Below are 26,120 nucleotides of genomic sequence, written 5' to 3'. Positions count from 1 at the left end.
CCTCGCCGGGCTAGTTTTTTGTATTTTTTAGTAGAGACGGGGTTTCACCGGGTTAGCCAGGATGGTCTCGATCTCCTGACCTCGTGATCTGCCTGTCTCAGCCTCCCAAAGTGCTGGGATTACAGGCTTGAGCCACCACGCCCGGCCACCTTCTTGTACTTGAATGCTGGTATCATTCTCTAGGTTTGAGAAGTTCTCTGATATTATCCCTTTGAATAAACTTTCTCACCCTATCTTTTTCTCTACCTCCTCTTTAATGCCAATAACTCTTAGAATTGCCCTTTTGAGGCTATTTTCTAGATCTTGTAGGCATGCTTCATTTTTTTTTCTTTTTGTTTCTCTGTGTATTTTCTTTCTTTTTTCTTTTTCTTTTTTTTTCTTTTCTTTCTTTGAGACAGATTCTCACTCTGTTACCAGGCTGGAGTACAATGGCATGATCTTGGCTCACAGTAACCTCTGTCTCCCAGGTTCAAGTGATTCTCCTGCCTCAGCCTTCCGAGTAGCTGGGACTACAGGCATGCACCACCACGCCCAGCTAATTTTTGTATTTGTAGTACAGACGGGGTTTCACCATGTTGGCCAGGAGGGTCTCAGTCTCCTGACCTCATGATCCACCTGCCATGGCCTCCCAAAGTGCTGGAATTACAGGCATGAGCCACTGCACCCGGCCTGACTGTGTATTTTCAAACAGCCTGTCTTCAAGCTCACTAATTCTTTCTTCTGCTTGATCAGTTCTGCTATTAAGAGACACTGATATATTCTTCAGCATGTCAATTGCACTTTTCAACTCTAGAATATCTGGTTGGTTCTTTTTAATACTTTCAATCTCTTCGTTAAATTTATCTGATAGAATTCTGAATTCCTTCTCTGTGTTATCTTGAATTTCTTAGCATTTCCTCAAAACAGCTATTTTGAACTCTCTATCTGAAAGGTCATGTATCTCTTTTTCTCCAGAATTTGTCCGTGGTGCCTTACTTAGTTCATTTGGTGAGGTTATGTTTTCCTGGATGGTGCTGATGCTTGTCAATGTTTCTCAGTGTTTGGGCATTAACAAGTTAGTTAGTTATTATAATCTTCACTGTCTGGGCTTGTTTGTCCCTGTCCTTCTTGGGGAGGCTTTCCAAGTATTTTAAGGGACTTGGACCCCAAGCCCAGTAATTCTGTGTTTTTTGCAGACTCATAGAGGTACTGCCTTGGTGGTCTTGCATAAGATCCAGAAAAATTCCTGGATTATCAGGCAGAGACTCTTATTCTTTTCCCTTACTTTCTCCCAAATAAACAGAGTATCTCTCTGTGTGCTGAACCACCTGGAACTGGGGGTGTGGTGATGCAAGGACCCTGTGGCCATCACTGCTGGGACTGTGCTTGGTCAGACCTGAAGCCAGTACAGCATTAAGTCTTTTCCAAAGCCCTTCCCTTCAGGGCAGTGAGCTTCCCCAGGCACCAGGTGTGTCCAGAGATGCTGTCTGGGAGCCAGGGACTGGAGTTCAAAACCTCAACAGTTTACTTGATGTTTATTCTACTGCAGCTAGGTTGGCACTCAACCTCAATACCAAGTCCTTCTCACTCTTCCCTCCCCTTTACACAGGCATAGGAGCTTCTCCCTGTGGCCACCACAACCACCATTCCATGGGTTCTTCCAGGCCACCACCCATGCTCACTTAAAGCCCAAGGACTCTTCCATCTGCTTGTGGTAAATGCTGCCAGGCCTGGCACTCACCCTTCAGGGCGATGTGCTCCATTCTGGCCCAGGGCAGGTCCAGAAATATTGTTCAAGAGCCTAGGCCTGGACTTGGGGACCCCAAAAGGCTGCTTGTTGCTCTGCCCCACTGTGCCTGAGCTAGTATCTAAGGTGTATGACAAAGTCCTTTTACTTTTCCCTCTGCTGTTTCTCAAGCAGAAGGAGTCTTTCACTGTAGCCATCACAGCTTGGGATGTGCTGGGTCACACCTGAAGCCAGCACATCTCAGAGCCCAAGGCCCACAGTGTACTCCCTGGATATCACTGCTGGTTATTCAAAGCCCAAGGGCTCTTTAGTCAGCAGGTGATCAATCTTGCCAGGACTGGGTCCTTTCTTTCAAGGAAGTGGGTTTCCTTTTGACCCAGAGTCTGGCTAGAAATGTCACGCAGAAGCTAGGGTCTTGAATGGAGGCCTCACGGCTCTGCCTGGTGCCCTAACCTACTGTGCTCAGCTGGTATCTAAGATGCAAGGCAAAGTCCTCTTTACTCTTTGCTCTTCTCTCCTTAAGCAGAAAGGAGTCCCTTTTATTGCTGGAAGCTGCAATGAAGCAAGGGAGGGATGGCGCAAGCCATCCCTTAGCGGCTATAGATATTGTCTCCTTAGGTCACGTGCCACACTAGTCCACTGGCTCTAAGCTCAGCCCAGCACTAAGGACTGCCTAGGGATTACAGTCCTCATGTCCTAGACTGCCTTTCAAGTTTACCTAGAACTACAGAACACTTCAGCTCATGGTGGTGAGGCTTGCAGAGAAACTCAGGTTCTAACTGCTGGGATGGGTGGTTCTCTTCTGGTTTAGGCTAGTCCAAATGCTCCCTCTGTACATGGGCACTGGCTGAGCCCTGAATGATTTTATTCCCCACTGTGACGGGGCAGCACTAAGTTCAATGTACAGTCTCCTAGTTGCTGTGTTCTCCCTCCCCCAAGTGCAGATTCTGTCTCCATGTCGCATGGCTATTGCTGGGGGATGGAGGATGGCGTTGGCAATTCAAGATTGTCTGTCTTGCCTTCCTCAATGCCTCTTACAGCAATATGTAGTTAAAACCAGGTACAGCAATTGCTCACCTGATTTTCTGTTCTTGTGAGTGCTTTTCTGTGTATAGATATTGGTTAAAATTCGGTGTTCTGGCCGGGCACAGTGGCTCACGACTGTAAGCCCAGCACTTTGGGAGACTGAGGTGGGTGGATCACGAGATCAGGAGTTGAAGACCAGCCTGGCCAAATGGTAAAACCCCGTCTCTAAGAAAAATACAAAAAAATAAAATTAGCTGGGCATGGTGGCAGGCGCCCATAATCCCAGCTGCTTGGGAGGTTGAGGCAGGAGAATCGCTTGAACTCGGAGGGCAGAGGTTGCAGTGAGCCGAGATTATGCCACTACACTCCAGCCTGGGAGACAGAGTGAGACTCTGTCTCAAAAAAAAAAAAAAAAAAAAATTTGGTGTTCTGCGGGGAGGAATGGTATAGACTTCTATTCCACCATCTTGCTCCACCTCCTTCTCCTGACTCTTGTTTCCTTCAGGGTTACAGTCCTGGCATATATTTGGGTCTTTCTCTCATAGGACACTATCCTTCCCATACAAGAATATTCCCAGTCATTTGGATATCTGACCCAATACTCCACATCCCAGAATTCTGGGTTTCTTAGGTCTATTCTGGAGGGGTGGGTCTGGATAAGGTGTCAGTCAGGTTCTATACATCATCTTGCCTTTATGGTTTGGACATTTGGTGTGATTCTGAGAGTTCATAGCTACTGAAGTGAGGGAAAACAGAGTTTTCCTTGGAACTCTAGATCAAGTACATAGAGTGTAGATGGAATCTGCAAACCCACCAGGCAAAGTACATTGCATTTTTGTACTGCCAGAGTATGGCAGACATGAGGATGCACCTCTCAGTTACTCACTGGGTGTAATCCAAGCAGTGCCTCTGTTGCTGCTTAGGACTTCATTCCCTGAATTTGCACTCAGGCCAAGGTTGTGCCCCCCAAAGGCTGCTGCCTACCCGTGACTAGGGAGAGCCGAGATATGCAGACAAATCCATTTCAGGGGAGATCGGACTCCTTTGTCAGTGAAGGGACTTGTCAACAGATCAAGGACCTCCCCGAAACAACTTTGCTGAACCTTCCTTAGATTGCAAGGCAGCTTAGAACGCTGTTCCCTATTCTCTTTTCCTCAAGGTCTAGTGGCTGTCCCAGTCTTCTGTGGGCCCCTTCCTATTTTCCTTTACATATAAGCATTTCCCCTAATACAATATATGCACATTTAATTTCATCTTAGCAAGCACTTTCCTGAGAACTAGACTAACACGCAGGACATGTGAGAATTTCTTTGGGTCCTATTCATTTGCAATAATCCAAATTTACTAATGTTCCCAAAGTTATATTTTTTAAAAATTAAAAATGGATGGTGTATTAGTCTGTTCTCTGGCTGCTAACAAAGATATTCCCCAGACTGGATAATTTATAAAGGAAAAAAAAAATTTTTTTTAAGATGGAATCTTGCTCTGTTGCCCAGGCTGGACTGCAGTGGTGCAATCTCAGCTCGCTGCAACCTCTACCTCCCAGGTTCAAGCAAGTCTCCTGCCTCATCCTCCCACGTAGCTGGGATTACAGGAGTGAGCCACCATGCCTGGCTGGTTTTTGTTTGTTTGTTTGTTTGAGACGGAGTCTCACTCTGTTACCCAGGTTGGAGTGCAGTGGTGTAATCTTGGCTCACTGCAACCTCTGCCTCCCAGGTTCAAGTGATTCTTGTGACTCAGCCTCCTAAGTAGCTGGGATTACAGGTGTCTGCCACCACACTCAGCTAAATTTTTTGTATTTTTAGTAGAGATGGGGTTTCACCATGTTGGTCAGGCTGTTCTTGAACTCCTGACCTCAAGTGATCCACCCACCTCGGCCTCCCAAAGTGCTGGGATTACAAGCGTGAGCCACTGAGCCTGGTCAGCCTGGCTGATTTTTGTATTTTTAGTAGAGACAGGGTTTCAGCATGTTGGCCAGGCTGGTACTGAACTCCTGACCTCAAGTGATCCACCCGCCTCGGCATCCCAACGTGCTGGGATTGTAGGCGTGAGCCACCGTGCCCAGCCAGGAAAGAGTTTTAATTGGCTCATATTTCAGCATTCATAGGGAAGCCTAGGGAAACTTACAATCGTGGTGGAAGGGGAAGCAAACACATCCTTCTTCACATGGCGATGGCAAGAAGTGCCAAGTAAGAGGGGGAAAACCCCTTATAAAACCATCAGATCTCGTGGGAATTCACTCACTCTCATGAGAACAGCATGAGGGTAACCACCCCTATGATTAAATTACCTCCCACTAGATCCATCCCACGACACATGGGGACTATGGGAACTACAATTCAAAACGAGATTTGGGTGAGGACACAGCCAAACCATATCAGTCAATAGAAAAAACACACACACACACACACACACACACACACACACACCCCTCAAATTTAAAAAAAGAACGAAAATTTTTTTAAAAAGAAAATGGATGGCTTATAGAGATAAGTTAGGCTCTCCCCTATTTTTTGATTTAGTGATAGGAAAAGGGGTAAAATCAGATTCTTAGCTTTTATTCTTTGCCTTTCTTTAATTCAAGTTCATCAGTGTTTTTGTTATTTGTTCTGTAATGCCTAGCACATAACAGGTCCTCAAGTATTTAGAAAGTAAGTGAATGAACCAGAAGTATGCAATTAGAGAAAGAAGGTAACAGTGACTTGCTGCTAGTTAGCAGTTCTGACAAAAGCAAGGGAAGATGTTGAAAATAGGAGCAAAAGGAATTTTTAAGTGACCTGAGTCTTTATAACATGGGCTTTAAATGAGAATGACCTGGATTCAGATACTGGCTCCAATCCTGTCCCTCACCTTAGGAAAAAGTATTAGTTTCCTGGCGGGATCTGAATTTGCAGCCACTAGTATTGAACTGGAAGGAAACCTAGATATCACACCTGATATAACTCCATCCATTTTCTAGATGAGGCAATAAGCAGATCCATAGCAGCTGAAATCCAGTGTGGTCCTCAAACCTGTTAGGTGCTAGGCACTATGGAATAAGTAAATGACAGAAACACTAATGAACTGTCATTAAAGAAAGGCCGAGGTGGGCAGATCACTTGAGGTCAGGAGTTTGAGACCAGCCCCCGGCCAACATGGTGGAACCCCATCTCTACTAAAAATACAAAAATTAGCTGGGCTTTGTGGCATGTGCCTGTAATCCCAGCTACTTGGGAGGCTGAGGCAGGAGAATCGCTTGAACCCCAGTGAGCCAGGTTGCAGTGAGCCGAGATCACACCATGGCACTCCAGCCTGGGTAACAGAGCAAGACTCTGACTCAAAAAAGAAAAAAAAAAAGGCCAAGAATGAAAGCTGAGAATCTGATTCTATCCCTTTCTTATTAGTGAATGAAGAACTAGGGGAAAGACTAACTTATTTTCTACCTACACTTACTATGCATTCCACAGAGTCAACGATATAAAATGACATACTAAAAGTACCAAATAGGTGCTCAATAAATGTTCTCTCTTAGATCCTCTTTCCCTGCTCTCGTCTAGTACGGGGAAATGAAGAAACACACATTAGGTTGTTTTTAAATTTATTTTATTTTATGTTTTTAAGAGATTGGCTCTTGCTCTGTCGCCTAGACTGGAGTGCAGTGGTGTGGTAACAGCTCACTACAGCCTCCAACTCCTGGACTCGTGCAATCCTCCCCCACACACTAAGCCTTCTGAACGGCTATGGATCTCATTTCCTCATCTAGAACATGGAGTTGGATCAGATACGATCCCTAGGTTTCCTTCCATTTCTTATACTAGCGGCTGCAAACTCAGATGCCTGCAGGGGCCAGCAGATGACTGCACTGAGACCATCATTCTAGGTAGGGACCATGATGAACTGGGGAGCACCAGCCTTCTATAAAGGACATACATAACTGCTTTTGGGCCACCGTTGATGATTCTCACTGTGCAAGGCCAAACATGTCTATGGATGTTTTTGGTGTACGGGTCATCAGTTTGTGACTTCTGCCAACAGTTCCTCAAGCATTTTTTAAGACTTAAAATGGTTTTGGATTAAACATATAAAACATTCATTGTATAAAGGCAGTAAGTATCACATGATCCTAGGCACAAGGATCACACATGTGGTCACCACCTAACTTCAAATAACATAAACTTTAAAGATTCTTCGTCCTTCAGAGGTAAACATTATTCTGAATTAACATTCCCTCTTTAAAGTTTTTATCATGTTTGTATCCTTAAACCTATCATTAATTTTGCAAGTTTCTTAATTTTACATACATGCAATTATGCAAATGTATTCTGTTGCTTCCCTCCCTTCCTGCCAATCTTATTTCTGAGGCTCAACCATCCTGTTGCTTGTCACTGTAATTCATTTTCACCAGTAGTGTTTCATTATATGAATACACCAAGATACATTTTTCCATTCAACAGTTTTGGACATTTGGCTTGTTTGCAATATTTTGCTACTAGACAGTTGCAATGAACCCTTTGGCACAAGCCAGGTTTTTCAAGAGCAGTGTGTTTCGAAGCGCGAGTAGTGACCCATTACTGAGTCATGAGAACAATTTAGTGGGTCAGCCAGCACTGTTTTTAAGTAACCTAGGGTAGGTATCAGATGCATTTCATATTGTATAGTGTCGTTTCACGAAATGTTTGAACGTTGTAACATGTATATACTCTGTGTGTGTCCACATAAAGTGGTCCTACCAATGTATACTTCCACCAGCAGCATCTGGTCTGCTCCACATCTGCACCAACACTCAATATTAGGCTTCTAATTTGGTTTCAGTCTGGTCAGAGTGAGACAGTTTATCATTTTGGTTTTAATTTACATTTCCCTGGTTACCACTTGAGGCAGAGAAACTTTTCCTGTTGGTGTAGGTGGATTATTTTTTTAAAAGGATAATTTGTTCTTCCACTGTAGAAACTTGACCCTTGATGTGAACCCAACCTTAACTCAAGACGACTGCCCTTAAACTGCCTGTATTAGCTGAGAAGTGATTACTGCTATCTTGTGCTATATAATGAACAGCACTCATGTCAGCTTGAGCACAATTCACAGTAGCACTGAAAGGCATGGAATGACCCCTGGATGAGACAACCTTAGGCAATGTGGGATATATCCCTAAACTTTGGGATATATTCCAACACTTTTGATAATCTTCTAATTATTACTACTATTACCTTTTTTTTTTTTTTTTGAGATGGAGTATCACTCTGCTGCCTGGAATGCAGTGGCACCATCTTGGCTCACTGCAACGTCCGCCTCCCAAGTTCAAGCAACAAGTAGCTGGGATTACACGGGTCTGCCACGTCTGGCTAATTTTTTTATTTTTAGTAGAGACAGGGTTTCACCATCTTGGCCAGGCTGGTCTTGAACTCCTGACCTTGTGATCCACCCACCTCAGCCTCCCAAAGTGCTTAAAGGCATGAGTCACCGCGTCCAACCTATTACTATTATTTTTTTGAGACAGTCTTGCTCTGTTGCCCAGGCGAGTGCAGCGGTGTGATCTCAGCTCACTGCAACCTCCACCTTCCGGGTTCAAGTGATTCTCGTGCCTTAGCCTCTTGAGTAGCTGGGATTACAGGCGCCCACCACCACACGAGGCTAATTTTTGTATTTTTAGTAGAGATGGGGTTTTACCATGTTGGCCATGTTGGTCTCGAACTCCCGGTCTCAAGCAATACACCCGCCTCGGAGTCCCAAAGTGCTGGGATTACAGGCGTGAGCCATTGCACCCGGCCCTGAGAATCTCCTAATTATTGAACACTACTATAACATACTGATTTCTCTAACAAGATGGTCTGTTCTTTTCAAATGGCTCTATGAAAAAAAAATTTAAAAATGTAAAAAGATAATTCGTGCAACAATTACATAAAAAAGCTGTATTGGGGAACGGATGCTAGGAATTCAATTAGGTTCATTTATTGGCCTGCATGTGTCAGCCTGTCAATGCCTATGATTCAAATTTGTGCCTCAGGAGAATCTGAAATTATCACAGGTCTGACTTAATCTTTTGGAGTTGTGTGCAAATAATCAAGACCATACATGTGAAATCTTTGAATGCCAAGTGTCTTCTGTACTTTCTTTTATTAACATCATAGTCTTTGCATCAAGATACATAGCAATGATAGCAGGTTTCTTTTTAAAGCTTAGTATTAAATATTAAATATCTTTCCCCATTTAAATTTTACATTACTCTGCCAAGAAAAAAAAAAAAATTAAAACTCAAGTTACTTGAAGCCTGGACACACTTCCATGATTAGCCGGGCTAGGTAAAAGTTGGTGGCTTGCTTCTTCCTGCTCTGTAAGCAGATCCAGGCCCTAGAAAGATGGGACCAGGGTATATAATTGTTTTTGAAAAGTGTGCTACAAAAATGGATGGCCTCTTATAAGCCAGGATACAAAGTTAAGGATGGGGGTAAGGGAGGGACATTTTCTTCCAGAAAAAAAGACAGAATTTCTGAAGAGTCCCAGTCCAAAATTTTCCCAAAATGGCTGGAGGAGAGGATAAAATCTCAACATGAGTTTCAAAGTACTGTCTCTGTGAGGGGCCGGTAGATGCCTTGCTGAGGAGGGTAACTGCTGGGGGGGGATGGCTAAGTCTCACCATGCCCCATCCCCAGCTAGGAGAATGGAAATGGAAAGTTTATTGCCCAGTGGGGGTGAAACTGGGCTGAAGCTTGGTTGGTACTGAATTCTCTAAGAGGTTTCTTCCGGAAACAGACAACTCAGACTCTTCCTCTCACTTCAGCAAAGAAGTTATTTTTAAAAGCACTTGGGAAGTTCCTCCTCCACCCCGCAGGTGGGAAGGCTCAGAGAAGGGTGTCATCAGTACAGCCGCCTTCCAGGCCGTAACGGAATTCCTGAAGGTTGGAGACCCCATAGAAGTGGACAAAGGCTGCTGCCACCACCAGGACATGGAAAATCTGATGAGACTGGAACTGTAGGAATAAAAAAGAGAAGAGCCTTTAGGATAATGCAAGGAGGAATAAGAAACAAGTAGGAGAAAGCATTTGCTACTTCTAGTTTCTCCTTAATTAAACAAATTTGTTTTAATATCATAAAAGTGGTATAGTTTTAAAAACACAGTCCTTGTCAGAAATACACCAAAATGTTAACACTGACAATTTTCCTTCAATGTACATGTATGTACCTCCACACACTATATGATCCCAGTCTCTCACCACCTTTGCCTCAGACCTTTAAATGTGGGCTGTTCATTCACCATCACAGGCCCTGCTGGAAGACTCATTTCTTACCCATATGTCAAATTTTCCAGGAAAGAAGCGCTCAGGAATTCGAGCAGCATAAAGGCCAGCTCCAGTGATGTACATCACAGCCATGAGGAAGAACCAGCCCATCTGGCCCACTGTGGTGGCCTTGACAAAGCCCTCAGCAATAGTAAAGTGCATGGTGGGCACGACGCCACTTAAGCCAAGTCCCAGGAACACGCCTGAACAGAACAGACATAAGACTGTCAGACAAGGAAACAGCCACCACATGGAAGGCACTGCTTACTCTGAAATTTCAATGTTTATGATAATTAGCTATTTTTGGATGAACAGTACATGTTTAGGAAACTTAGTTACCAGATGGATAACACTCAGCAGATATTTCTTCTATGTCCTGAATGGGAAGAAGCTGTGTAAGTGCTTACTACCTTTTAAGGAGCACCAAGAACAAACATCTCGTATTTTTCATTATCTGTTAAGGAATTTGGGTAAAAATGATATGTCAAGACCCTCTGATGTCTACTTTGGGTACAGAACTTAGATGGCAAAGGCTTCAGTTGGCTCCCAAGTCAGAGAAGCGTACAGGAGGCTTCCTGTTAAGATCATAAAAGTCTTACATAACCGGGACTCTGACCTCCTGAGTAGACAGATATACCCAGATTAGCAGTTATCCTGTAGCTGCCGGGACACACAGATAAGGCAAGAGCAAGGGAAGAATGGGTACTTGTCTCAACACCATTACACTACACATCACTGAAGGGCAGGGACTACCTCTCCATCTTTGTAGATACCCTTGTTTAAGCACAGTGCATGGCACGTGGCTGGTGCTTGATAAATATTTCATTATTATTTTTCTTTTCTTTTCTTTTCCTTTTCTCTCTTTTTCTTTTCTTTTTTCTTTTTTTTCTTTTTTTTGACATAGAGTCTTTCTTTGTTGCCCAGGCTGGAGTGCAGCAGCGCAATCTTGGCTCACTGCAACCTCTGCCCTCCCTGGGTTCAAGTGATTCTCCCGCCTCAGCCTCTCGAGGAGCTGGGATTACAGGCGCCTGCCACAGCGCCGACTAACTTTTATATTTTTAATAAAAACAGGGTTTTACCATGTTGGAGAGGCTAGTCTCGAACTCCTGACTTCAAGTGATCCGCCCACCTCGGCCCCCCAAAGTGCTGGGATAACAGACGTGAGCCACTGCTCCCAGACAGTATTTAATTAACTGAAGGTTAAAATATAGCAGATATTAATTGTAAAGGAGCTAAAGACTAGTGGTAATTGGTGGTGTTGCTGCAAGTAACGAAAGCTTAAAATAAGAGTCCAGATGAGATGAGACAACACAAAGATGTTTATGCTTGTAGCTATTACTTTGTTACCAGTGTTTATGCTCAAGGTATTTTCATTCACCAAACCAGGTATTCCATTCCCTTAGTAAAATGCCTCTGAGGGTTTTAATTTTAATCCATTGGTCTGAGCTTGGGACTCAGGTCACTAAAATTACTGTGCTTGCTACATTTTTAAACTGTCACAGACCAAGTATAAGAGTAGCTACATCTGTGCTTGCAGTTAATTGACCAGCTGGGTAATGATCTGTCCTATTAGCATTCTACTGAAATAGTATGAACTGAGCTTTGAAACTGATGCTGTTTTGAAAGTTCTGAAACACAAATCAGGGCTTGGGTGGGGTTCTCAAGCTGCAAACCTTAAGGCTCAGATAGGTTTGAGCCTATTAGGCCTAAGGTCTAAATACTTTTGAGGTTGACATATGTCTTCCGACCTACCTGCTCTTGTCTGCCGGTGCTTAGGAGTGGCAAACCGGTCCCACTGCGCCACAATGATGGCAGAAATGCCCAGGACACAGACGATGGAGAGGTAGATGAGCCGTGGCTGTGGGGAGCAGTAGAAGGAATAATAGAGCCAGGGGACAAAGCTCCCCATAATTAGAAGAGCAATCCCTGAATAGTCCAGTCTAAAAAGAACCACAAAAATGAAACAAATCAGTGGGGGAAATGAATTTGTATGGCTCCTTTAACTAGCTCTTTCTGTTCTCCACCTGCTCCCAGATTGAACCATCCCCTCACTTCCCATACAATCTATCCTGTATTCTGGATTAAAATTCCACAAGGTCACTTCTATTTTATGACGGAAAAGTCTCTAAGAATCCCCATTCAAAGAATTCTATCCCTTTCCCTTACTAGTGAACAGCTGTATCTCCCCTAGTAGACACTCGAATATAGAAATTCCATCACAATCCAGCTGGTTCCCAGCATCACACTCAGGAAGGGCTTTGAAAATTCTCCTATTCTGATAGAATGAGTTCTAAAAACAAAATTCTTAAATTGGGAGTGGCACTAAGGGATACTCTAGCTTTTTCTATCTTAGTTGACTTTTTAAATGAGGAAAATGTACCCTTCTTACTGATGATGTTAGGAAAAACAAAATAATATACCACTGTCACCACCAAAACCAATAATAACAAAAACAAGCAAACAAATAGAACCCCAGGCTCACAGCTGGGGAAGAGAGAAAGCACACGATGATGGACATCTGGAGCTTCCAGCAATGCATGGGCAGCAAAGATAAGCTTTACTTGACTGGTGGGTAGGAGCACCAGCAGAATGAAGCACAGACTATTCACCACACCCTACTCTGGCTTGGGCTAATAGTAAGTTACGCTAGGAATGGGTACAAGGTCTTGGAAAGCAGCCAGTGCACTGGCACTCTAAGCCGCACAAAAGATAGTACTTTTCAGGTAGAAAATATATTCCACAATTGGTCCCTCCATCTGTTGAGGAGGATGCAGTAAGTCTGTTCATTAACTGTTCAGGAGAAAAGCTTCATCACCCCCACTATCCCCACAGAACAGAGAGGTTTTCCTCTGGCATATCAAGAAACCTTTAGGAGTAATATGAGCTCCTAGCACCCAGTAAGCACTGGGATCTCAAGATGTGACAACAGTGCACAGTCCTTTCCTATGGTGTTCTTTCAACTCACTTGGAAAAAGTCCGAGAGACTTTCTCTGAATGACAATAGACGGTGTGAAAGAGCCAGGAGAAGCTGAGGCAGAGCACTGCACCCAAAAAGAACATCCCAAAAACCACCTTCTCCTGTAGAGGGGCCATGAAGTACATATTTGGTCTGAGCATGGTCAAGATTCCCAAAAAGAGAAACAGCACGAAACCTGCAGGAGGGTAAAATTAAAAAAACCTGTAAGAAAAAAGGGAATGTGTACGCTTTGACGGTTGATGTTTTTGAATCAGTGAGCTACGGGCAACATCACTAACGATCAGGGAAATAGAAATTAAAAGTACTATGAGATACCACCTTACTCCTGCAAGAAAGGCCATTATTAAGAAGTCAAAAAACAACAGATGTTGGCATGGATGTGGTGAAAGGGGAATGCTTATACACTCCTTGCGGGAATGTAAATTATAAATTAGTATAACCTTTATGGAAAAGGGTACAGAGATTCCTTAAAGAACTAAAAGTAGAGCTACTATTTGATCCACCAATCCCACTATTAGGTATCTACCCAAAGGAAAAGCAGTCATATGAAAAAGACACATGCCCATGTTATGTTTATTGTAGCACAATTCACAACTCTAAAGATATGGAACCAACCTAAGTGTCCATTGACCAATGAGTGAATAAAGAAAATGTGGTGTATGTACACCATGGAATACTACTCAGCCATAAAAACGAATGCAATAATGTCTTTTGCAGCAACCTGAATGAAGCTGAAGGCCACTATTCTAAGTGAAGTAACTTAGGAATGAAAAATCAAATACTATGTATGTTCTCACTTACAAGTGGGAGCTAAGCTATGAGTATGCAAAGGCCTACAGAGTGATATAATGGATTATGGAGACTCAGAAGCGGGAGGGTGAGATAGGGGTGTGGGATAGAAAAACTACATATTGGGTACAATGTACACTGCTCAGGTGATAGGTGCATTAAAATCTCAGAATTCACCAGTATATAATTCATCCATGTAACCAAATCCAATCCCCACCCTTTGTAGCCCAAGAGCTATTGAAAAGAAAGAAAAAATCAGAAAGCTATGAGGTTTAGCTGTGTAATTGCAGTCAAAAGTTTCAAAGAAAGTGGCACCGGTCACAGAAACCCAGACAAAAAGACCATTTTTTGAAACGTTGGCATTTTACTTTTTTTTTTGAGACGGAGTCTCGCTCTGTCGCCCAGGCTGGAGTGCAGTGGCCGGATCTCAGCTCACTGCAAGCTCCACCTCCCGGGTTTACGCCATTCTCCTGCTTCAGCCTCCCGAGTAGCTGGGACTACAGGCGCCCGACACCACGCCCGGCTAGTTTTTTTGTACTTTTTAGTAGAGACGGGGTTTCACCGTGTTCCCCAGGATGGTCTCGATCTCCCGACCTCGTGATCCGCCTGTCTCGGCCTCCCAAAGTGCTGGGATTACAGGCTTGAGCCACCGCGCCCGGCCTACATTTTACTTTTATAGTCGGAAATTATGAAGTACAGGGAATTGTCTCCACCTAGAACAGTTCTGCCAGGGATCACAAAAGAATATCTAGTCCCAATTTCTTTGGTTTCTAGGCCTTTTACTCTCAGTCTTAAAGATCAGTGATCAAGGGTCAACCAAAGTCATTAGTAGTTTAAAGGCAGAACCCCAACTGTCAATGAATCCGAGCAACTCTGTTCGGCTCTATAATCCCTCGGCAGTTAGGGAGACAATGAATTCGACTTTTCCCCATCCAAACCACTCACCAAGCAGATGGGTCCAGATGTTGCCAGTTTCTGTATGGATGCGGAAGATGCTCTTGAAGCAAGCTCGAAAGGAGGGCATGGGTGGTCTGTGACCATGTAGCAGATAGTCATTGTCCTTTAGCCAGTCAGGGAGCACATCATACGGGATGACCCTCCAACGTCCCTCCCAGACCTAGAACATATACACTTTCTCTAGGTAGGGCACTAGAGAATAGTACCTTCCCCAAGGACAAGCAATGATGGAGAACCAGTCTAAGAAGATGTCAATCAGGCTCTGAATGGTCCTAGGTAGTAGTGGAGAACCAGCCTGGACTGGGAGATATCCAAGACATAGCATGAATGGGACTAGCAGAGTCCTGACTCATATTTTGACCATTTAAAAAAAAAAAAAAAAAAAAAAAAAATCCTGGCTGGGTGCTGCAGCTCATGCCTGTAATCCTAGCACTGTGGGAGGCTGAGGCGGGTGGATCACCTGACGTCAGGAGTTCAAGACCTGCCTGATCAACATGGTGAAACCCTGTCTCTACTAAAAATACAAAAACTGGGCATGGTGGCAGGCACCTGTAAACCCAACTACTTGGGAGGCCGAGGCAGGAGAATCATTTGAACCTGGGAGGCGGAGGTTGCAGTGAGTGGAGACTGCACCACTGCACTCCAGCCTGGGTGACCAAGCAAGACTCTGTACTCAAAAAAAAAAAAAAAAAAAATCCCTTTGTCTTTGTTTTATGTTAGTTTATCTGGAGAAGTTTTAAGTAAGTGTTTCTCAACCTTTTAAGAAAATATGGTGCAACCAGGCTGGGCACAGTGGCTCACGCCTGTAATTCCACCACTTTGAGAGGCCAAGGCGGGCGGATCACCTAAGGTTGGGAGTTCAAGACCAGCCAGACCAACATGGAGAAACCCTGTCTCTACTAAAAGTACAAAAATTAGCTGGACGTGGTGGCACATGCCTGTAATCCCAGCTACTCGGGAGGCTGAGGCAGGAGAATGGCTTGAACCCGGACGGCAGAGGTTGCGGTGAGCTGAGATCATGCCATTGCACCTGGGAGACAAGAGCAAAACTCCGTCTCAAAAAAAAAAAAAAAAAATATGGTACAACTTCCTTTAGGCTACTTGAAATCTCAAAATTGATATACTGAATAAAAACAAAACAATTACAAACATCATTTTAAAAAGCACACAGATCCCGCCTTTGCCCCTCTCCAGGAGATTCTATCTCATGTCCCATCCCTCCACCAATTAGATTCTAAGTTCTTTACCACGTCTTTTTAGAGTAGGGGTTCTTAATCTAGGATCCATGCACTATGGACAGGATCCAGGGAGTAGATGGCAAATCCACTCCTTCCCAGGAGTAAAAGCTCTTCAACCCAGTGGAAGCTTGCTGGCTGGGGACATCCCAGACAGGCCTGCTGCCCTTCCTCTTCCAGGACAGAAACTCATAGGCCATACCTTGTACACAAACTCCTCCATCTTCTCCATGGCGTGGTGGGCTTGCAGGGGAAGTGTCAGTACCCGCACTTCCTCCTCTTCTTCCTGGGGCACTGGACATGTTTGCTCTTCTTCAGCCTGTGGGGGAAAAACCCCACAACAATCCAGGGAGTCATCTCATAAACTGTACTATTCCAGAGCAGAGACCCAGAAAAACCCAAACCTAACGCCTTCTGCCCAGCCTCTTTCCTACAGAGGGTCTTGTGGTCTCTTCTCCAAAAGCATACATACTTAGTTTACAATACTAGTTAGAAATTTATTAATACTTCATAAATGCTGGAGTGGACATTCTATGCAGTGTGTAAAAGGGCTCTCACAGAGACTAGCATTGGGGGAATGCAGGATTAGCATACCAGCTCTAGGTACTGAATGACATCCTTTCCTCTAGGATAGTGGTTCTCAACTTTCCTCAGTTTCTCAAAGAGTTCTCTCTTCTAGGCCATTACATTTTCTTTCTTTCTTTTCTTTTTTTTTTTTGAGATGGAATATCCCTCTGTCACCCAGGCTGGAATACAGTGGTGCAATCTCTGTTCACTGCAACCTCCGCCTCCCAGGTTCAAGCAATTCTCATGCCTTGGCCTCCAAGTAGCTGGGATTACAGGCGCCCACCACCACGCCTGCCTAATTTTTGTACTTTTAGTAGAGATGCAGTTTCACCATGTTGGCCAGACTGGAACTCCTGACCTCAAGTGATCCTCCCGTCTCGGCCTACCAAAGTGCTGGGATTACAGGCTGTGCTACCAGCCCAGCCTACATTTTCAAAACAATGAAAAAGACAGAGTCTCAGAGAGTTCCATAACAATAATTCTGTTCAGAGTTCCCTGTTCACTGACTCTAGGGATGCTGTCATGATTGCAACTTTGTATCTATAGCAGCTCCCAGGAGTACCAGGGCCTCCAAACTGGTTCCATGGAAAACAGCAGTACTGACTCCAGGGCCTAAAAGAGCACACCCAGGAGAGCACTTGCCTGTGAAAGGAAGGGAACTTTTTTCTCTCTCTCTATCCCAAGGCTCTGAATCATGTCTACAGAAAGCCTGGCAGTTCAACTCCTTTTCTGGGCTATTTCTCTCCTGTTGTTGATGGTCACTGGTAAACACATTGTCCATCTTAGATTTTGTGCTACAGCTTCCAGCCAGCCTACCCCAATGTCCATTCTCTCTCTTCCTAAGTAACAAAGTCCACAGTTTTGTTCAGGGTGGCAATGTTACTGCAATTTTACTCAGGCTGCACTTTCCAACCTCCACTGCAGCTGAATATAGCTATGTAAGTAAGTTCTGGCCTAAGTGTTATGAGGTACTTCCTGATAGTCCCTTTATTTTTGTTTTTCTGAGAGGGGGTTTCACTCTTGTCGCCCAGGCTGGAGTACAATGGCAGGATCTCAGCTCACTGCAACCTCTGCCTCCCAGGTACAAGTGATTCTCCTGCCTCAGCCTCCCGAGTAGCTGGGATTACAGGCGACTGCCACCACACCCAGCTAATTTTTGTATTTTTTAGTAGAGATAGTCCCTTTAAAAGGGAAAGAGGTGGCCGGGCACAGTGGCTCACACTTGTAATTCCAACACTTTGGGAGGCTGAGGCAGGAGGATCACTTGAGCCTAGGAGTTTAAAAGATTAGCCTGGGCAACATGGCAAGACCTTATCTCAATAAGAATAAAAGGGAAAGAGAGGGCCTTTCTTCTCCTTTCCCTTCATGGGGGGTAGAATGTGGGTATGATGGGCAACATATTAAGAGTGATGGGGGAGCAACACAGGTGCCTGACAGTGGTAGAGTCTCCATATTAGCCCTGGATTGGTTACTTCTGAAATTCTTTTGCTTGAGAGACTTCTGTCCTGTCAAAGCTGTAAGGATTTTTGTGTGTTATATGAAGCCAAACCTAATCCTAATTGACTGCTTCCTTCATTCATTCAGATATTTACTGATTATTTATTGGACTGCAGGCCTTGTGCTAGGCACTGGCGTTACAAAGATGAGTGAATTCCCAAAAGCTTACAATGGGGACAACAAGATGTTTATAATAGTATGATAGAGACTCGGATAGAGACATTTCCAGAATGCAATGTTCCTCCTTTTGGACAGTGAGATCTTAAAAAAGAGAAACTGAGAGAGTTCTAAGGAGAGAAACTAAACAAGGGGATGACTCCTCGGAAGATGACTTACTTTGGTTGGGTTGGCGATTACCCGTTTGCCCTTCTCTTCTAGCAGGGGTCCTAGTTCAGCCAGTTCCACCGTGTCAGTTTCCCTGTTACTGGCAGGAGTCCCATTCCCCTGCGCCACCACAGATCCTTTGTGGGAAGACATCTGGCTGGTACCTCAATACCCTGCAGCTTCAGCTTGGGGAAAGGTTGGGGTCTCTCAGCCCCAGGGGGCAGAGATCTCCCTGTGATAGTAGACACTAAAAGCAAACACAAATATGAAGGATTGACAATTTATTCCTCTTACAGTTTCATTTCTATACTCTAATATTGAATAAGAAGCTAATCAACCCATATCCTGTCTCCAATTCTAAAGGCCAGTTAATTGCTTAAATGAAATCTATTCCTGTCCTCCCTCTTTAACGTCAGCCTTTACCCAGAACCTCACTGATCTTATAAGTAAGGCTGAAAATGTAACACCTAGTTGCTTGCTTTCAAATGATCTAAGGTTACTGCACCAAACTGTCACCACAGAAAAACAGCTACCCACCCTCAACTCACTCCCACAGGTACGGAACCATTTAGTGAGAAGAGTCTCACCTACCACTCCCAAAGCTCACTCTGCCCAAGAAAGGCCTAGCTCTGAGACTGAGGAACAAAAATATGAAGCCATCATCTGGCTGCAATTACTACAAGATCATCCAGGCTTAGAAATGAATTAAATGCCAACTGAACTCAGTTGGACCTTATCTACAAATGCTTTGATAAATGTGTCATGCATACAAAAGGAACTTGGTTATGGGACAGATGCCTAGTGGTTAATTTCTCTGCGAAGTCTACTAATTCTATTATAGCATTATAGCCTGAGTTCAACCCTGGGATAACAAGCTTTCATTACAATCTGTCCCGCAAGCAAGCAAGAACTTACCTGGAAGCAGGAAGGTAAAGACAAGGAGGCAGCCCCAGTTTACCCTTTGCCACACACATACCTAATAACCAGCTCCGCAAGAACTTGTTTCAACCACCACAACCCATAATCTAAGCCCCACTCAAATGAGTATTTCAGAAACTAGAGACAGGCACACACAAAATCAGAAAAACCCAGAATTCCATTTTCTAGGAAAAATCTCGGACACTTTAGGTTTTCCTGGGTTGGATTTTCACAGTAGTCTTTAATCAGGCCTCAGGGAAATGCAAATAAAAAAAGAGGGAAAGAGGGAGAAAAGTTTCCAAAGATTTCCACTATGCTCTAAATGATTAGTTCTTTCCCCACCCCTACCCCACACAAAGGACTTTATTAGTTATAGCAATAGCAGTTGCCAGAATATTAGCATTTTCTGGCATTGGTTACCCAAGCCCCACCCAAACCCAAATAACCACATTGCAATGCAGGGAGGGCCAGGTAACACCTGCGCATGGAGTGGGTTGCATTCCGGGAGAGGAAACTTAAGCTTAGGGAGCTCCAATCTTTTATACTGGGCAGTAAACATAACTTTGCTCCTGAGGGAGACACTATATCATCCATGGCTATTCACTATATACAAATATCTTTGATATCTTGTGTTAGTTCTTTTTTATCTAAGAGTAATCACAATTCCTTCTCAGGGATTATAAATCTCTTTCTCTGACTCCCTAACTCTGTCTGTCTCTCTGTCTCTCTCTCTCCCCCTCCTTCCCTCCTGGAGCTGGGACACCCTTCTTTTCCTGCCCTTGGACATCAGAAACTCCAGGTTCTCCTGCCTTGGGATTCTGGGACGTGCACCAATAGCCCCTTGGGTTCTCAGGCCTTCAGCCTTAAACTGAACCAGTTACGGACTTCCCTCGTCTAGCTTGCAGATGACATACTGTGGGACTTAGTCTCCGTAATCTCATGAGCCAATTCCCCTAATAAATCCCACCTCTATCCATATGTATGTATCCTATTGGTGCTTTCTGGAGAAACACTTACTAACACATCAGGTAAGGGCAATCCTCAAGCTTCTAAACAGTCATGAGTCATGCTACGCTCAACCCACAAGCACAGCTGAAAGCAACCAGCAATTTAGTCCAAGAGAGACAAAAACAATAACTTGCTATACAGCAGACCTTTATATGGTGTCAACACATAGGCAGTTCCCCTTCCTTTAAATGTGCAAGACTCTGATGAGATGCCAGCACACAGTCATAGTGAACAATTGAGCTCAAGGAGAACAGGAAGCTGAAGGACTCTGAAAACCTTGAGGATGGGCAACCCACATGACAGGGACACTAGGAAATCTTTCTCAATAGGCTGACCTCAAAACATATTTCCTCAAAGTGAAGTACTACTGAATCAGCACCTTTACTAAAAAAAAACATTATATCGCAAGCAAAAAACAAAAAACAAAAAACAAACACTTTATATCGCAAGCAAAAAACATAAATAGTTTTGGGCATCTTGGATAAATCTGAAAAGAGGGGCACACTTAGCTTGCGATACTGTTGGCAGTAATTTAGATCAGACCACCAGGGCAGAAACAAAAAAAACAAAACAAAATTCTGGTTCTGAGATGCAACACACGGATCATAAGATAATAAATATACTTTATTTTGGTTAGAACCCATTTCAAAATGAATGAACGGGGCAGATTCCAGCTTGCGAGCATATGACTTAACTTCTAGCCACTTAGATAAGGGCTTATGCACATTTTCTTGTGCTTGTGGTGGCTTCTCCTATCCCTTTCCCCAGAGTAAGTCAACACATTCATTATTTAGCAAGTGTATTTAGGAATAGCACCCTAAGGCATTCTAAGATACTGTGCAAAATACAAGTTGAACAAGTTATAGCATTGTTTTCAAAGAGCCAGATAACATAGGTAGTTTGTTATATGCACAAAAATAAGTGATACAATTTGATTTCTCCAGGAGGGCAGTGGAGGGAGAGAACCCCTCAACTAGAACGGTCACACACTAAATTTAGTCATTTTGAGTGCTATGTAACTATTTTACTAGAGGCAATGAGAATAATATAGAGAAAATTTAAGGTGGGCAATTAGGGTCCAAAGATCATATGCAGAATCCAGCTTGGCATTCTTACTAATTTCATCATTTGATCTGAAAAGTTTTTATGCCCTCAAGTCTTCTGGTTATCATCAGCCTTTTCCCTTTTCAGTCCAACACAATTACTATTAGTTCTTTTGATTCCCTCTAGCTCCTCTATCACTAGCTCCTACATCACCTCTACACATCTTCTAGACCCAGAGTCACCAAAACCTGAGACCCCAGTTAACTCACAAACCAGCCAACAGCTACAACTCATCATACAAAATATATCATCATGCATTAAAGTACATACAATGGAGGTCAATGGAGATCATGTCATCATAGTGAGCAAAGTCCATTGTCCAGTTTGGTCTTCTAAACTGTAGTAACACAGAGACAGGAAAGGGAGAGATAGGGATCGGACGTCTGGCAAGAAAGAAGAGCAAATAATACTAGGATCTGAAAATACCACTTCTATGGGGTGGATCACTCACAAACAATGGAGAATTACAAGTGAGTTTTAGTCTATGATGTAAAATCAGAACAAACCCCTAAGGTGTTAGAATGATCCTAGGAGAGCCAACTTTCTGCCAGTTTTCTATGTCCTTATGTATTTTAGAGGAAATGCCTTTCCCCTCAAGCTTGCCACACCCAATATTGCAAATTATATTTGAGCCAAACTCGACTGAGTGCATTTTTGATGGGATTTCTTCAACTCAAGCTAATAAACTTTTACCACTAAGCTTTCCAACTGGGTAAACCTAGGATATTAGAGAGTAAAGCTGTGGAGCAGGGAGGTGTTTGTACTCCTATAAATAAGATAATCTTGTGCCAAACTTGGGGAAAAGACTGATTTTTAATCACCAGCCAGTTAGCTGGAGAGTTATTTCACTGATAGTTTTTGGAGACATTTATACTGTGAACCAATTCCCAAGTTTTCCAGGTTATAGCACACCTTTCCGGGAGGCAAAGACACAAAGTTTCTAAGAGTTTAGTTCCCGGGCCTTTAGAGAGTCTGTGGGTAGGCTCTATCCATGCCTAGCCTGATTCTTGTGCTAAAGCAAGACCAGTCTAGCAGTATAGATAAAGAACACAGTCATCTTTCCCCTTATCTACTGTATGTTAGGGAGGATAGTTTCACAGCTTTGTTGGAGAAATATGAGTCAAAGCAAAAGCACATGTTTGAAATCACCAAACTACAGTAATAGGGCCTTAGCTCTCCTACTTGATGCCAAGCGTCCCAGAGTCTGAAGTGGAAAAACAATCTGACTTCCTTCGTAGTTCTTCTCCAACAGAAGAAGTCTTTTAAGAAAGGGTCTTGCTCGGTCATCCAGGCTGGAGTGCGGTGATCTCAGCTCACTGCAGCCTCAACCTGCCGGACTCAAGCGATCCTCCCACCTTAGCTTCCCAAGTCTTAGTAACTGGGACTAAAGGCATGTGCCACCATGCCCAGCTAATTTTGTTTAGTTTTTGTAGAGACGAGGTCTCACTATGTTGCCCAGGCTAGTCTCGATCCCTCCAGCCTTGGCATCCCAAAGTGCTGGGATTACAGGTATGAACCACTGTGCCTGACTGAAGAGGTGTTTTTGAGCCCTAACAGACACGCAAACTTTGCTAATGTTATGACAAAAAAAAAAAAAATGAACAGTATACAGGCATATGAAGGATTTTAACGCCAGCCCATTTTTTATTTTTTATTTTTGGAGTCAGGGTCTTGCTCCCAGTTCAGTCAGTTCCAGGCCCAGGCTGGAGTGTGTGGCATGATAATAGCTCACTGCAGCCTAGTACTCCTGGACTCAAGCAATTCTCCTGCATCAGCCTCCCAAAGTGCTGGGATTACAGGTGTGAGCCACTGCGCCCAGCCAATGCCAGCTCCCACTTTTTTTTTTTTTTTTTTTGGAGACAAGAGTCTTGCTCTATCCCCCAGGTTGGAGTGCAGTGGTACGATCTGCTCACTGCAACCTCCGCCTCCCAGGTTCAAGCAATTCATTCTCATGCCTCAGCCTCCCAAGTAGCTGGGATTACAGGCACCTGCCACCACATCCGGATAATTTTTGTATTTTTAGTAGAGACAGGGTTTCGCCATGTTGATCAGGTTGGTCTTGAACTCCTGACCTCAGGTGATCCACCTGCCTTAGTCTCCCAAAGTGCTGAGATTACAGGCATGAGTTACCATGCCTGGCCTGTGCCCCCAACATTTCTGAGCAGGAAAAAGGAATCAACTTCGAGCATGGTGAGAGGAACAAAGTCCAGGAAGTGACATTAGGGACAAATGGACATAACAACATTGATGAGTACTGACCCAAGAAAAAAACCTCACCATAATTCACAAAGCTTCTAGATATAAAGATGACTGCTTATCTTACCTGTGTGATAATAAGTAGATGGGACAGGATAATGTGGTAGGAGTGTTAAAGGTTTTCAGTTTGACTTTGTATTAGAAGTCAAAGGAAATTTCCTAAGGAAACAGAGAACAAATATACTGGCCTAGAAAGAAGGGCAATTTCTTAACCTTCATTAATCTGAGAATACGGATTACTTACAATATGCATGGTGTTGTGGTCACAGAGACAAAGCAAAGAGGAGTCAGAGGGTTGAAATGGTTGTTGGCCTCTAAACGGGGGAAATAACTTTCCTAATATCATTCTACAAGGCTTAGTGCCATTATGTGCAGGAGGAATTCAAAAGAAAAGCGCAACTTCAGTTGAAGTGATCAGAAAAGTTTTGTGGAAGATTTTATGAAAGGAGCTTGATAGGTGGAGATGGAAACAGGGCATTCCAGGAGCATATATGGTGTGAACAAGACATGAAAGAACACAGTCCCCAGGGCAGTAAACAATTCATTTTTCCAAAGAGTCCTGGAAAGGTAAAATGAGGCCAGACTGAAGAAACTGAAAATAGCCTAAAAGCCTACTTAAGGTGGTGTACTTTATAAATCAGCAATGGGGATCGGTGGATTAATGTTGCTTCCTGTTACTTTTCTGAGATTCTCTCCTACCTGCAGGCAAAGTCTTGACCACTGAGAATAGAAGGCTTTCAGATTCTACTCTACAATTAGGTATAGTTTTGCGGAGGTCTACCCTAACATGGGCCTTCACAGGTAACACTGGTTTTTATGACTGATTTCCCAAGTGCAAATTACAATATGGGTACATAAAAGTTACTCCTGGAGTAAATACACTTAGTGGCTGCAAGCCGGAACCCCGACATTGCAATCTGTTTAGCACCACCCTAAATTCCTGGCAGTATACAGATACTATACAACCTCAGGAACCGAAGTTGCACCATGGTGCCCTACCCAACTACTAGCAAAAGAGAAAAGCAGTGAACAGACCCCACTATTACTTCATTTCAGAAAAGAATCAGCCATTATAATCTTCATTTGTTTTGAAGACCGCAGCCTATGTATTCTCAGCTGTATTTTCTAGCCCGTCTTCCAAATTATTTGAGGGAAGTACTATGGTTAATCTACTAAAGAACCATGGCCTCCTGGTGCTCCTCTGACATCTGAAACGGTGTAAACTGAAATTGGCCTTGTCAGTTTCCCATTCTCCCACGGAGCACCAGAGGGAAACACTTACCTATTTTCTTAAAATCGAAGGCTTGAAGGCCAAAATTCTCAAACAGAAGATAGTATACATCAATCCTAGATATCTCAGCTAATGAAATTTCATTTTCCCCCAAAGTAGCTTCGATTCTGCCCCGCATTTCAGCCTTCAGGATTTCCTTAACCCTGCAGAGCGATCACCAACCTCCCTTCCCACCCCATCAAAGTGAGGGCACTGTCACGACGTGGCTTGCCAAAGATTGTTGGTGCAGGAACCTTTGGGCTTCCCCGCCACCCCGTGCGGCTGTTCCCCGCTGAGAGGCGGTTCGCGACCTAGGCCGCAGCACTCCCTGCCCACGCGCGGCGGCCTCGGGGCCAGGCTTAGCTCTGGCTGTCTAGTCCCGATCCCGGGAACCCATGCATCTCTACCCCGTGGGGCTAAAGGCGCAGCACTCACAAGACTGTCGGGAGTCGGGAGACAGCCGGGGACTAGCGCCCACTGCACCTAGGCCTCTTCGGAGGCGGCGCGCAGTGGGAGGGGCCGGAAATGTTTACAACCTCAACCGGCTGGACGCTGGGAGGCCGGGCGGCTCCAGGGCTGGGGCCCGGGCCCCTTGGCACTTCGGAGCGGGTTGCCTCAACGGCTGTCTCCTCCCCAGGCCTGGGTCGGGGCCCCCGGGTCCCCGCGCTCCCACCGAGTCCCCGCCCACCGCGCAGCCCCGGGGAGACTTACAGCCAGGCGGGCGGGCTCTGCTGGGGGCCGCGGTCCCCCGCGCTACATCCCGCGGCGCTGGAGGCGGCCTGCGGCCGAGCGGCCCCGATCTTCAGCGCCCTCCCCGCGCCGGAAGGGGCGCGCGACCGCCCGCGTCACCTCCGCAGCCGCGTCACCTCCTCGCGGGCTCTGCCTCGCCCGTCCAATCCCAGGCCTTCTCGCGGAGTCCCAATCACAGGCCCGCGCCCGCCGGCCACACCTCCCGCCCGGAGCCCAGCTCTGCCGCCCCGCCTTCCCTGCCGCCTGTCCACCCCCTCCGCCGCGGCCAGGTAACCTCCACCCGCCCTGGGCTTGCGGTCGCTCGTCAGATTCCACACTCCACCTCGTTCCACTTCGTTATCGCAGCCTGAAGTGCGTGATGGAGAAGGAATTTCAGAGAATGAGGCCGAACGTCGGGAGGGAATACTGAATTTTCTACCATACACCTTGTCTCTCATCTCCTCTGTCCCCAAGGCTAGTC

The 26,120-nt window shown here is 44.7% G+C and overlaps 1 protein-coding gene across 3 annotated transcripts; it reads right to left on the bottom strand.

Moving 5' to 3' along the window:
- Nucleotides 1-8,811: 8,811 nt before the first annotated feature.
- Nucleotides 8,812-25,833, bottom strand: ADIPOR1 (adiponectin receptor 1). 3 transcript variants are annotated; one of them, XM_011990504.1, is made up of 9 exons: nt 25,622-25,833; nt 21,655-21,721; nt 18,367-18,601; nt 16,169-16,285; nt 14,720-14,891; nt 12,974-13,160; nt 11,761-11,948; nt 10,018-10,211; nt 8,812-9,699 (listed from the first exon to the last, which is right to left on the bottom strand). In XM_011990504.1, exons 3-9 carry the CDS (start codon nt 18,505-18,507, stop codon nt 9,571-9,573), a joined length of 1,128 nt encoding a protein of 375 aa, XP_011845894.1. In that variant the 5' UTR covers nt 18,508-18,601; nt 21,655-21,721; nt 25,622-25,833; the 3' UTR covers nt 8,812-9,570. The 3 variants fall into 3 exon arrangements, with proteins under 3 accessions (XP_011845894.1, XP_011845893.1, XP_011845896.1); XM_011990503.1 differs by lacking the exon at nt 21,655-21,721; XM_011990506.1 differs by lacking the exons at nt 21,655-21,721; nt 25,622-25,833 and adding an exon at nt 25,346-25,422.
- Between the last annotated feature and the right edge of the window lie 287 nt (nt 25,834-26,120).

This window comes from Mandrillus leucophaeus, unplaced genomic scaffold (assembly GCF_000951045.1).
Source record: "Mandrillus leucophaeus isolate KB7577 unplaced genomic scaffold, Mleu.le_1.0 Scaffold38, whole genome shotgun sequence".
NCBI lineage: Eukaryota > Metazoa > Chordata > Mammalia > Primates > Cercopithecidae > Mandrillus > Mandrillus leucophaeus.
The sequence above is the reverse complement of the archived record's forward strand: the minus strand, read 5'-3'. Positions and strand labels throughout refer to the sequence as shown.